Consider the following 13,919-nt stretch of genomic DNA (forward strand, 5'->3'; position numbering starts at 1 on the left):
GTAGATTACTATGCAAACACCTCCTCCAGGTCTGTTAGAGGGCTTTTGTTCTGTTACACGTGTCAGTAATTACTGCACTAAGTAAACAACACTAATTGCTATAGATTTTAAAAGAGGCAGATTGAAGTGCTTTGGTTTTAACTATGCTCTCTTTTAACTAACTCCCTCACCCTTGTCTCCCACAGGTGAAAGCACTATCCTAAAGTTTAAGTCCAACAGCACCAGCAGTACGAGGATCAAACTGACCTGGCAGCGCTACCGCCCTCCCGACTACCGAGACCTCATCAGCTTTATCGTCTACTACAAGGAGGCGTAGGTTTCCTCACAACAGCCCCAGTCATTAGCTGTCTCCTGCCCTGGGCAGAGTACGACTGATCATAGCAGTGATAAAACTGCTGGGTTTAAAACTGAAAGGTGCAGTGTGTAGAATTTAGTGACATCTAGCAGAATGGACTTGGCAGAAATGGTGCCTCTGATGAAGACGCAGTAGTGTCAAAACGTTAGTCTGTTTGCACAGTTAAAATTAATGTGTTCCAGTCCCTTGTGTTCTCTGGAATATAATATTCATAAGTATGTTTTCATTAGTGCATAATCACCTGTAAATAAGAATTGTTGTGTTTTTGTTACCTTAGAATTAGCCCTTTATATCTACATAGGGAGCAGGTCCTCTTCCATGGAGGCTGCCATGTTGCACCGCCATGTTTCTACAGTAGCCCAGAACAGACAAACCAAACACTGGCTCTAGAGAGGGCCTTTCACGTTTTTTGTGGTTTCGCGGCCACCGCAGGTTCTCCTCCATGCTTGGAAGAGGAGGGTGAGGGGAGGTGTATTCAATTGGTTGCAATCTGCAACCTCACTGCTAGATGCCACTAAATCTTACACACTGGTCCTTTAAATCTTCCAGTTTACGATTGACTTGTTTAAAGGCACAATCAGATTCATTGACAGGACTTTAAATATATGAAACAAAACAAAAAATCTCAAATCTCTAATTAGTGTTTTCTAATACAGTTTAGGATTTCTTTCATCAGTAATATTGCAAACACAAGAATAAACAGGTGTATATCAATTATGTGTGTGTATATATGTATATATATATATATATATATATATATATATATATATATATATATATATATTGTGTGTGTGTGTATAGCAGATATATATGTATATATAATTAACAAAAAGTTTGAGATTCATCAGCCTCCAACACTATCCTTCCTGTTCCCAGGCCATACCAGAACATCACAGAGTTTGAGGGGCAGGATGGGTGTGGCTCCAACAGCTGGAACATGGTGGATGTGGAGTTGAGGCAGGACAAGGACTCAGACCCTGGTGTTCTGCTGTCAAACCTGAAGCCATGGACACAGTATGCTGTCTTTGTTAAAGCTATCACACTCATGGTGGAGGACAAACATATGCCAGGCGCCAAGAGCAAGGTGGTCTACATCCGCACCAGCCCTTCAGGTAAATATGATAACTTCACAGGTAAACGAGGTGACAGCTGATCAGAGGTAGAACTCTAGGTCATTCTGATAGTAAATAAAACAAATATTACTGTGATCCTAGAATGATTTCAAATGACAGAGAAATGCTCAAATAGTGAGATTGTTCTTTAACTGAACCAATAGTATGACACCAGAACACATTTACTCACAGGTAAAGGATCTGTTCACATTGTTGCTCGATCCTCTGAATACTGTAGGTGTGGGATTGTGGTAGCATTTCTGGATTTAATCAAAAAATAGTGTAAGGAGATGGAGGGGAAGTCGGCTTTAAATACACACAGCTGCAACTCAAAGAGATGGCGATAACTAGAATATTTGCCTTTTCTGAAGAAAATGCATGTGAGAACTGCCAGCTGTTAGCTGCTGCTACTGCAGCAATTTTTAAAAATGTTGTAGCACCACCCACAGGTGAAATTACATCAAATTCTACAGACTTGTTCAGCATTCCCGTCTGTATAACTTTGCTGAATTTAATGTCTCACTTAAAATAAAGTAAACAAACTGCTGTAAGTACAAGTCATAGACAGACAGCGCATCGCTAACAGGGATTTAGAAGAGCAATGACCAAACCAGCATCTAACGGGTCCATAGTGACATCTGCAGGTAGTTTTACACGCTGTTTAATGTGCTGCAGCTGAGCAGCTAATTAGCTATCTAGCTGCTAACTGACATTAGCGGTGCACTTTTCTCCGGTTAATGTTTGTTTGGTGGCTCGTTCACAGACTAAGCTGCAGGACAAGACGTGTGTTCATGTTTGTAAGTTATCATCAAGTTTTGATGATGTGTATCATGCTTCATATTGTAATTTAATTTAACAATTTAGCTTTGAATATTTTATATATTTTAAGATTTTATTTAAACATTGGACATCTTGAATGTTGTTTTCGTTTAAGACCATGGGCTAAAGTTCCATGCTGTAAGTGTTTTACAGAATATATGGAAAACAAAGTTTTGTCTCCCCCCCCTTTTTTTTTTTTTTCTTTTGCTGATCCAAAAAATGATCCGATCCGTGATTCAAATCTATGATACGATCCTAACCGTGAGTTTTGTTATCCATTGCACCCCAAGTATGTATCAAGTTTGGTAAAAATTAGCTGAAATATGCGCCAACAGTAGCAAAAAATATGTTTACAAGAAAGTACAAAATGGTGGAAATTTTTTTCAGATGCAAATGGGTATAGCCTTCATCAGTTCAATCACCTTCATCCCAGGAGCACAGGTTGCAAAAATTGTTTTCCTGTGCCTCACGGTTCATAGTTAAGTTATTAGCCAAAATGTAAAACACGAAATAACTGACCATATGGTGGCGCTATAGGTACCATGTTGTAATATGTTAAGCATTTCCACATGGGACATCTGTCCATTAAGTATGAATACTTTAGCAATTTTAGTTTTTGAGATATGAACTTTAAAACATTCCTCCTATAGACATTCCATTACAAATTTAAATACTTTAAAAAATTATATAAAATCACTGAAACATGTTACAATAAAAACTGTAATAGCATACATCTCCATAAGAAGATGTACGTTTTGATGTTTAAACAAAGTTTGTACAACAAATCGTACAGAAGTAGATAAAATACAAAATAATAATAAATAAATAAAGAGTGGAGATAACAGTGTGAGAGCTGCTTTGCAGCTCTAGATTAGATGCAATGGAAGAGTGCTTTTAAATAAATCCAGCTGCACAGTAAAGACATAGCAGTGCTGTGATGTCAGAAAATCACATCTGCACTGGCAGACTGTAAATCTCAGCCTGCACTGGCAGACTGTAAATCTCAGCCTGAAAGAGAGAAAAGTTCTCAGAAATCTGGTTTAAGAAGCAGCCACAGGGAGATGACAATAATAAAATAGCAAAAAATGTTTGTCTCTCTCCCAGCTCCCTCCATGCCGCAGGATGTACGAGCCTACTCTAACTCTTCTACCCAGTTGGTGGTGCGTTGGTCACCTCCTGTCTCACCCAATGGGAACCAAACATACTACCTGGTCAGATGGCAGCAACAAGCTGAAGATCGAGAGCTATACCAGCACAACTACTGCTCTAAAGGTATCCACACACACCATTACTGCTAGTTGTTCCCTGGAGTACAAACAAAGTACACATGTCAATGCAATGCGTCCTTCTCGTCCTCCAGAGCTGAAGATCCCCATAAGGATTGCTGCCATAGGGGTGGGAGACCAGGAAGAGGACACCAAGCCCACAAAGCCAGATCCCGACGGGGCAGATAAAGGCCCCTGTTGCCCTTGCCCCAAGTCAGTGGAAGACCTGGAGGCTGAGGCTGCTGATGCATCCTACCGAAAAGTCTTTGAAAACTTCTTACATAACTCCATTTTCACACCAAGGTGAGCTCCTCGTCATCATTATTTAATTATATGGCACCAGTGTGGCTATGTCATGGCAGACCTAAACATCATATTTAACCCACTTCTGTCTAAACCAAAAAAAAATGCATTTTTCTTTGCGTTAATGCGCATTTTTTTCTTAAATATCTTAGTAATTTTCCAGTTAACTTTCAGTGCAGATCAGTAACTTTGTACAGTGTTTGGCCATTGTATAGTTTTGCTTTGTAGTTATCTAAACAAACCCAATGACCCATGAAGGTGGACCAAAGAGGGAGGACAATATGATCTTTTTTGGTCTTCTTTGTCATTCCCGTTTCAATTTTAGTACACATGAAACAAGGACAGCTCTTTTCGGCTCCTTTCTAATTTATGTTTCGGCTTCTGTGTGAAGTGCAAGGCAGCAGGCCCGACTCCCTAAATCAGACATCTGCATCACATTATCTCTCTCTTCCTCTGCCTCTAGACACGCACACACACACACATATATGTGCAAAGCCAGGTCCAGTTGATGTTAATTAGTTCTCAGTATGTTTTGCAGAAGCACAGGAAATGGACGGATGCACTTATTTACATTTCCAGCACTTTCTTCTCAGCTTACTTCAGACCCTGACAGCATAAAAACCCATGCCACATTGTAAATTGGACTGTATCTGAACTTGTGTGATAGTTAGTGGTTGAAGCATGTAGTGCTGAACAACTATTGGTTTTTAGTTGTGGGTTGTTTTTTTGGTTTTTTTTTTTCTTCTCTCTTCTTATTTGCTGAGATGGAGGACACCAGCAACTTTTGCACAGTGATGTGAGCTGTCAGACAATAGTTGAGTTGCCCTCATAAAAGTGCAATAATTAACAAATTAAAGTTAGTTATAGCCCTTGAAAGGATGAACTCGTATACATTTGGTTCCAGATGAAGCAAAACCTGGTACTCATCACCTGGCGCCTTAACTGAGGTCAAAAACTCGAATCTCGAATCTTGAATCTTGAATCTCGAATCCATTCAACCAAATGTCATCAAATTAAATACACACGCTTAAGAAAAACTTGGTAAAATCTTGAAGTTCTGTGATCACATTTAGTAGCAGTTGGTGTGATATATCACATATTGGCATATAGCATAACTTCAGTTCAAACGCTACAAAATCCTCTGAGCTCAGTTCAGTAATTCTATTTAGAATATGCCCACCAAGTTTCATCCCAGAGGCTGAAATTGAAGCCAAATGGCAACGAAAACAATCAAACCACTCATAGGCTGAAAGGTTGAGCAAGGAAAGGTTTCCAATAGTTCTGGGATCAACAGAGAACCAAAACAGCTGAAGAACAAACAACAAAGCACACAGACACAGGTTTCAGCAGAAGATGTCCTTGTGGTTTACATCAGCATTCTGAGTTCTGCTTCAACAGTTCCTGCAGCTTGTTACAGTCATATGTAATGCTGAATATTACATTTTTTATTTTCAATTTGGCAGTCGCTGTGAGAGTTTTAAACCACTGTATGCACTTATGAACCAAAGCTACATTTCCTTTTAGATTTTTTGGGGAGAAAAAATAACTGCTCTAAACTTTTAAGTACTTTGATTGTGCTGTTGGGTTTTACAAACTCATCTCAACTTGTCCCTTTTCTTCTCTCCTTCATCCATCTCTCCCTCCTACCCCTCTTGTATCTACACTATCATTCTCATGACTTTGCTCTCTCGTCCAGGCCTTCAGATCGTCGCCGCAGAGATCTGTTCGGCATCGCCAACTCCACTCACCCCCGCCGCAACCGACTGCACACCAACAGCAGCACTGTCCCTCCTCTCCAAGCCGCTGGTAACAGCAGCACCGCAGACCCGGAGCCAGCAGATCGCGAGTTTGAGTTCATTGAACAATCCGTGACGGAGCGTGAGCTGCAGATCTTCGGCCTGCAGCCGTTCACCGTTTACCGCATTGACGTTCACGCCTGCAATCGACAGGTCCAACGCTGCAGCGCCGCGGAGTTCGTCTTCTCCAGAACCAAGCCTGCAGGTTAGAGGAGAAACTTTGTTTACAAATGTAGTACATGATAATTACCTTTTTTTTAACTAGCACTATAGTGCTCTACAAGGAGAGTAACAGTAAGTAGTCAGTCTTGCACTATTGTTGTAGACTGATGAAACGCTAAAAGAAGCTTTAAGTAGGTGAATGTTGGGTTTTGCTAGCAGCTAACGCCAGTGGAAAAATATGCTGGATACGCAAGACAGTCACAGGAATCCAACCTGTGACCTCTGCGGTCACCTTGGTAACCTGTTCTCCTTGCGGTTCTCCAGAAAAAGCTGATGACATCCCCGGCCCGGTGACCTGGGAGGGCCACAAGGACTGGGTGTTTCTGCGCTGGCCAGAGCCACCTCACCCCAATGGACTCATCCTCATGTATGACATCAAGTTTAAACTGGCTGCTGAGGTAAGGAAACATCTGCATTTCTACTGTACTTGCCACTTCCTGTTCTCTCCAGAACACATGGGAAGCCTGAAGATATGGTACATTCAAAAATAAAAAAAAACATTCAAAAGTCATGTTTATTCACAGTTCTTTGCAAGTTTTTATTTATTACAACTGACCTTGTTTATAATCTAATTTTATAAGTCTGTAATAAGCTCTTTCTCTCTCTCTCTCTCTGTGTGTGTGTGTGTGTGTGTGTGTGTGTGTGTCAGACTACTGAGAAGCACGATTGTGTCTCTGGTCAGATGTATCAGACTCAGCGTGGTGTTCGGCTGTCCAACCTCAGTCCAGGAAACTACTCAGTCAGAGTGAGAGCCACGTCCCTGGCTGGCAACGGATCCTGGGCACACGCTCTGGATCTCTATGTGGCTGAACGTAAGACACACACCCTCCTGCATCATCAAGTTGCACTCACTTCTTTGTATCTGTACACTGTAAAACTGTGTTTAGGTGTTTTTGCTGTTTTTATTCATATAACACAGAAATGCAGTTAATTGAAACAATCCGTAATGAAATTGTTTGACCCAACAGGATATGAAAACGTCCTCTACGCTATGATCTTTGTTCCCATTGCCATCATCCTCTTCATCTGCCTCCTGGTCTCAATACTGGTCGCCGTCAACAGGAAAAGGTGTGTTTCACTTCTGCGGGTAGAGCACAGCAATTACTCCATTACATTTAAATGCAGTAATACAGTATCCAGTGCATAAAATACACAGGGGGGAAAAACAAAATACAAAAAGCAGAGTATCATTTAACAGAAACATAAAATAAACCTACCTACCGTGAGCACAAGACTCTCAGTGAAAAAAGGAAACCCTATTAGGAGAACATGTAAAAGACATCTAGTGGCTAACTAAACATGCCGTTTTCTTTTTTCCTGTCCAGAATAAATGTTTAGATTTGTTGCTAATGGCCTGTGTGGTCACATTAGGATTCATATTCACTCACAACCCACTCAAACCAACATACAAACGAAAGCATAATACTTCTACCCGTTTTAGTCCATAAAACAGTGTGGCAAAACAAGCTGGCAGCCTCCTCTTTAGTGGGAGTACCTTGTAATATAATAAAGTGGGAGTACCTTGTATGTTTGTGTCAAAAAAATGTCTTAATATGATTTAAACACAAAGAAGCGAATTTATGCAGGAAATAAACCTCTCCTGCAATGCTGGAAGTGTTCTTTAGAGAATAAAATTAGCTCATATTTTCAGCTTGGATCAATATTTTGAATTGCTCCAGCGCTATTGGACTGTAGAACTGAAATGCTTTTGTGATTGCAGTTTACCAGTATTCTGTGGAAGGTAAAACTATGATATGTGTGATTATACATCATGCAGATCCCAAAATTATGCATGCATGTGGTGTGTGAGTGTGAAAGTATGCACGTGTGAGTGTCTCTGTAAACACTTTTGTTTTTTGTGTTGGCCAGAAACAGTGATCGGCTTGGAAACGGAGTCCTGTATGCCTCGGTCAACCCAGAGTACTTTAGTGCAGCTGAAAGTGAGTAGAGTGTGAATATATGTGTGAAATGTAGTGCAAAGTTTATAGATAATGCAGTAAACTAGACGTGTCTTTTAGTATGAGTAGTATTGTTGTTGTTAGAATAACTTCAAACGCCTGAAAAGGTCTGTATTAACTTATCATTTTTCTCTGTGCAGTGTATGTACCAGATGAGTGGGAGGTCGCACGGGAGAAGATATGCTTGAGTCGCGAGCTCGGCCAGGGGTCGTTCGGCATGGTGTACGAAGGCTTGGCAAAGGGCGTGGTCAAAGACGAACCAGAGACACGCGTCGCCATTAAGACTGTGAACGAGTCAGCCAGCATGAGGGAGCGGATAGAGTTTCTCAACGAAGCCTCCGTCATGAAGGAGTTCAACTGTCACCACGTGGTACATACACACACATTCACATCATACAGAACAGCGGCGGGCACGCTCCGCTTTGTGTTCATGCTTGTAAAACTAAAACAGGGGTGGTAGTCAACGTTTATGTCATCGTGCTGTGTGATTGGTGCAGGTTCGTCTCCTGGGAGTGGTCTCCCAGGGCCAGCCCACCCTGGTCATCATGGAGCTGATGACGCGAGGAGACCTGAAGAGTTACTTGCGCTCCCTCCGACCTAAAGAGGTACTGTCGGACTTACAATATAACACCAGCAGGTCACCAATCTGCTTAACCTGCTAATTCATGTTGAGCAGGACTCTTCTTCTGTGAACTTACTCTCTCCTGTCCGTCTCTCTGCGTCTCCAGCAGCAGTGGTCAAGCCTGTCTCTCCCTCCTCTGAAGAAAATGCTTCAGATGGCCGGGCAGATTGCTGACGGCATGGCGTACCTCAACGCAAACAAGTTTGTCCACAGAGACCTGGCAGCCAGGAACTGCATGGTGGCCGAGGACTTTACCGTTAAGATAGGAGGTAAAGGACTGTAAGGAGGTCAAAGGTCGCTCTCAGCATTAGTGGGAGGGAGTCAGTAGCATGCTCATTAAGCACTGTTGCCATGTCTGATCCACAGCTGACCTCTTTCACATGTGTTGCCAGTAAACATCTTGTGTCAGCTATTGATATTATCAAACACTACTCAGGAAATGAAATCCAACCCATTTTGAATGTTTAAAAAAAATATAGAGCACCGTCTAGGCAATTATGGTCACAACAGGATGTGTACACCTTATCTTTAAGGATTATAATAGCAGTATAGTGTGACTTGTATAGTATTGACTGCTGTAGTAAAATGTTTAGGTTGATAATCTCAGTAAAGAGCGCCCTCCTGTGGAATATGGAGGTAGACAACAAGTAAAACAAAAGGCCTGAAGAAATTTATACCCAGAATTTGGCTAGAAAATGTTGGCACTACCTTGAAGTTTTTCTTGGGTGGAATCTGACATTGGCAGCCAGTTTATTACTGTCATAAGAACAAGGAAGTTGTTACATTTGACAAGGTGCAAAGAAATATTTACAATATAAGAGATGACAAGAGATTATTCGAGATTATTTTCTCAATAGCATCTTGGATAAATTTGCCAAACCATATCTTCAACAGTTTGTGTCTGTGTGTGTGTGTGTGTGTGTGTGTGTGTGTGTGTGTGTGTGTGTGTGTGTGTGTGTGTGTGTGTGTGTGTGTGTGTGTGTGTGTGTGTGGGTGTGTGGGTGTGGGTAGACTTCGGCATGACCAGAGACATCTATGAGACGGATTACTACCGCAAAGGTGGCAAAGGTTTGCTCCCTGTTCGCTGGATGTCACCTGAGTCTCTGAAGGACGGAGTCTTCACCACAAACTCTGATGTCTGGTAAGCAGACGCACACCAAGACAAATAAACACATATGGCAGCTTCATTCTCTCTGTGTGTACTGCTTCCAAAAAATATCTTCTGAGTATGATAGCGATAATAGAAGACACACTAATTTAACCGCCCTCTCTTTCTTCCTCTCTGTAGGTCGTTTGGGGTTGTGTTATGGGAGATTGCCACTCTGGCAGAACAGCCCTACCAGGGTCTGTCCAATGAGCAGGTTCTCCGGTTCGTAATGGAGGGAGGATTGCTGGAGAAGCCACAGAACTGTCCCGACATGCTGTAAGTAACCAAAACACACACACATACACCCACCCACCCACCCACCCACGCTCTGCAGACTCACATTGTATGCTCTCATGTGTAAGAGCATTAATGTGTGCAAAATAAACTGAATTGCAACACAGCCATCAACACCATCAACATCACACCCTTTACTTCCTGTTTGTTTCTCTATCTTGTTTTCCTCTACTTCGCTGGTTAAATTGTACGTGATGGCTACCGTGCATTCACACAAACAAACAAGTGAAGCAGTACTGCTGCTCTTCAGCCTGTGGTCACTAGGATTTCCGTTCCATTCGCAGCCCGTCTGTTTGTCTCTGTGTGCTCTTGTGTTCTCTGTGATGCGTTTGTTCTTAATATGAAACAGCCCAAGTTTAAATCCACATCAAATGACTTGTGAGCGTGGCAGACAAATTTGGCCACCCACCACAAAACCTTGAGGTGGTGAAGTCATGAGGAGAACAAATGTGAAGCCACACAGTTTTTTCCTGTGAGAACAATGATGATGTCTTACTTCCAAAAATACATTTCTACTGATGAGAGAGCTCTCTAACACCAATAAATAACATTTATTTCATATTGATTGCAGTATGTTAGTAACACTAATAACATGCAGAGTATCCGTTCTTAGCGATATTATTCAGCTTTAAAGGAATTGTTCATCATTTTGGGTAATATGCTCATTGGCTTTCTTGCTGAGGGTTAGATGAGAAGATCAGTACCGCTCTCAACTATGGAAAGCGGTATCAATCTTCTCTCTCAACATTGGACAAGAAAGTGAATAAGTGTATTTCTCAAAATGTTTTGCTATCTCTCTAATCTTGCTTGCTGTCACTGTACTCCAACAATAAAGAGTAACTTTCTGACAGCAATCCCACATTACAGCCACGAGTTATTTAACTTATCAATGCACGGAAAGGAAAACTTTAAATTACAGATTAAATGTTGTGTCACAGAAAACAGACTAAAACAGCATTTGGTTCAGATCACATACTGAAAGCTTTATCACTGCATAAATAGACACCGAGAGCCAAACACATCTGCTTCTTAGCACACTGATGCTGCAGTTTCACTACATTTGCTGTGATGTGAAGGTTGCCGTCGTGGTGTTTCAGGCTTGTTTGTCAGATCCGGGGCTAGATGCAGAGCTCTCGGTGCCAGTCGCTTGACAGAACTGAAAGCAGCATCAGCTCTGTGCTTCATAAACAAGGAGTAGGGGGGTTACATACAGCAGTTTTAGCAACAGAAAGCAAACATTTGGCAAAAGTAAATATTGGCTTGTTGGTAGGAGGGCACAGAGTCTTAACTACAGGAGAACATGTTGTTGATGCAGACTGAGTTAACCTGTGTGTGTGTGCGTGTGTGTGTGTGTGTGTGTGTGCGTGTGTAGGTTCGAGCTGATGCGAATGTGTTGGCAGTACAACCCGAAGATGCGTCCATCTTTCGTGGAGATCATCAGCAGCATAAAGGATGAGCTGGAGCCGTCTTTCAGTGAGGTTAGTTTCTTCTACAGCGCCGATAACAAGCCAGCCGACACTCCGCAGCTCCACCTGGACAAGATGGACAACATGGATGACGTTCCTTTGGACCCCCCCTCTTCCACCCAACCACAGCAAGCCCCAGTCCCACTACAGACCCCACCCTCCCCAAGCTCAGAGGCCCCACCTGCCCCTTCGCTAGCCCCGAGCTCCCCTTCCTCTCCCTGCACATCCACCGCTGCCATGGACAAGCAGCCCTCCAGCCAGCAGGCAGCCAACGGGCTGTCGGGGGCGGGCCTCGCAGCAGGGTCAGGGCTCGGGACAGGCTCAGGCGTCACGATGCGACCGTCTCTGGACGAACTGCCGCCGTACGCGCACATGAACGGAGGACGCAAAAACGAGCGCGCCATGCCCCTCCCACAGTCCTCTGCCTGCTGATCGGACAGACAGCCACCAGACTGCAAACCCTGCCACCTTCTGCTCCACAGAACCTGATGTCTCAGTGGGTGGGATCTCTCTCTCTCTCTCTCTTTTTTTTTTTTTTTTAAAATGAAATACAGCAAAACCATGTCCACCAGCTGGGTGTGGCTTTTCGGTGACGAGCAGAGACTCACAGGAAGGTGGAGAAAACTGTCATTTGGTCCATGTTCTGCTGTACCTCCACACACTTTTTTTTTCATATTATTCTAGTTTTGGTTTCTACCAGCTGGCTGTCAGATGTGACACTGGCCTTGCTGCTGAGTCGGAAGAACAAAAAACTGTAAAAGAAAGGAAAAAAAATCATTACGAGAGAGCTCTCTATTTCTCTCTTTGGCTGAACTTATTTTATAAAGTGTTGTTTGTTACTTTTTTATATGTATTTCCAAATGGGGGGAGAAAAATGTGCAGGCCTTTATAAATGACCAGCGTTTTGGTCGCTTTTGGGCGGGCATTATGGTGAAACTGTTAAGCATATCTAATGAAGAAGCACTCAGAGAGGTCAGCGTCTCCGTCGGTCGTTCAGTAGTGTTGTTGCTCTGCAGGCTGGGTGTCAGCGTAATGCCGGGTCAACAGCCAATCCGCTGAAATAAACAACCAGAGAGGGAAAGGTCAAATCTGCCAAATTTGTTTGCCAAAATTGTACTTTTTGTCGAATCCTCTCTTCTGCAGTCTTGCCCTAAAATTCTTCACCACCCCTGCGTTGAAAATGGAAGCAAAAAAAAATATATATATATAGCACTTTGATCTGCTTCCACGCTGTTCTCATTCTGAACGTTTGTGATTCAAAGGATATTCAGTTCCCTCTATAGTCCTACACTCTTCGTCTGTTGCTGTTCACTGATATCTACAGCTACTGTTTTGATCCGGTCAGTAGACCTCTGTCAAACGGTTGTCTATCAAAACGATAGAAGACGTCGTAGACTTTGGTTACATCAATTTATCTGAAATTGAGCCACAACTTGTCACAAAGTGCTGTTCCATAAGGTTTAAACGCCAAAAAACAGTCAGTAAAGAAGCAAAAAAAAAAAAACCTCAGAGCAAAGGACTGAGGAGGGACGATCGTAAAGAGGAAAACACTAGAACAAAACACTAGATCTATAACGTCTCTCAATCTGAGTTTGCTCCAAGTTCAGAGACAAAGTTGTTGTATACAAACAGGTATTTTTTTAGACTAGTCATTAGTCTCCAACATTTACAACATCTCTACGTGGGCAGAGCATTTATGTACACACCAGTTGTTTGTGTCACTTTTCTAACTTTTATACGGTTGGAGACATTCATCATGTACAGAAAGAAGCTGCTATTCCTTATTTCTCTTGTGGTTGTAATATAGTTAATATCTATATATAAAAAGAGAAACAACTCCTTCAGGTCAGATCTACAAACGTTTCCACTACAGTCCATTTTTTTTAAATGCTTGTAATTGTGTAAAGTGTATCTGAGCTGGTTTCATTTCTGTGTTTGCGTAAAAGGTACGACAATTTGCCTTGTGTTTTGAAACACCGGTAACTTCCCCTCCCATCTGACTAGAGGTCAGCGATGGTACCGATGACCATCTCTGTCCTCGTCTTCTCTCGGGACGCGTCCACCTCTGTCCTCATGGATTTGGACTAGACCCCCTCTACCCATCATCAGAGGACAGAAGTCAGGCGCCACTGCAGAGTCCCAACTAAATCTCAGGTCAAAGAGAAAAGTTAAATCCTTTTCTACTTTCCTTTTTTTTTTTCGTGCTGTCATACCCAGAGACATCCAGCCTGGTGTGTGTGTTAACCTCTGTCTGATTCTGTCTCCCTCTGACTCTGTTATTTCAGTTTCTTTGATCATTAGACAAGAGCAGTGTTTCAAACAACAGTCTGAAACCAGAAGGGTCACAGTCAGTTTTGGATTTGTTCTTGCACTGTTTGTATGGAGCCCCAAAACAGACAAAATGTAGTAAAATGTTATCATACATCAAATAATGTTTAGTTAAATAATTAAAATAGTGTTAAAAGAAATATTAAGCTTTATATTTTGTCTTTTACCTTCACTCTTTTATTTATTTTTCACCAGCTAACTGTATTTGTCCACACCTTGCTTTTTCTTTTTT

At 42.2% G+C, this 13,919-nt stretch overlaps 1 protein-coding gene across 2 annotated transcripts in view; it reads left to right on the forward strand.

Annotated features, from left to right (window-relative positions):
* LOC121902846 (insulin-like growth factor 1 receptor) overlaps nucleotides 1-11,904 on the forward strand; it is a 50,500-nt gene extending 38,596 nt beyond the window's left edge. For both annotated transcript variants that reach the window (XM_042420010.1, XM_042420011.1), the window contains exons 8-22: nucleotides 186-312; nucleotides 1,232-1,467; nucleotides 3,391-3,558; nucleotides 3,647-3,854; nucleotides 5,551-5,855; nucleotides 6,137-6,270; nucleotides 6,522-6,684; nucleotides 6,841-6,940; nucleotides 7,742-7,812; nucleotides 7,971-8,200; nucleotides 8,328-8,435; nucleotides 8,559-8,721; nucleotides 9,464-9,593; nucleotides 9,741-9,875; nucleotides 11,266-11,904. In XM_042420010.1, coding sequence (XP_042275944.1) covers nucleotides 186-312; nucleotides 1,232-1,467; nucleotides 3,391-3,558; nucleotides 3,647-3,854; nucleotides 5,551-5,855; nucleotides 6,137-6,270; nucleotides 6,522-6,684; nucleotides 6,841-6,940; nucleotides 7,742-7,812; nucleotides 7,971-8,200; nucleotides 8,328-8,435; nucleotides 8,559-8,721; nucleotides 9,464-9,593; nucleotides 9,741-9,875; nucleotides 11,266-11,791 — 2,804 coding nt within the window. In that variant the 3' untranslated portion in view covers nucleotides 11,792-11,904. The remainder of the gene's footprint in view (nucleotides 1-185; nucleotides 313-1,231; nucleotides 1,468-3,390; nucleotides 3,559-3,646; nucleotides 3,855-5,550; nucleotides 5,856-6,136; nucleotides 6,271-6,521; nucleotides 6,685-6,840; nucleotides 6,941-7,741; nucleotides 7,813-7,970; nucleotides 8,201-8,327; nucleotides 8,436-8,558; nucleotides 8,722-9,463; nucleotides 9,594-9,740; nucleotides 9,876-11,265) is intronic.
* The last annotated feature ends 2,015 nt before the right edge of the window (nucleotides 11,905-13,919 follow it).

The sequence above is a fragment of the Thunnus maccoyii genome, chromosome 1 (assembly GCF_910596095.1).
Source record: "Thunnus maccoyii chromosome 1, fThuMac1.1, whole genome shotgun sequence".
In the NCBI taxonomy this organism is placed as follows: Eukaryota; Metazoa; Chordata; class Actinopteri; order Scombriformes; family Scombridae; genus Thunnus; species Thunnus maccoyii.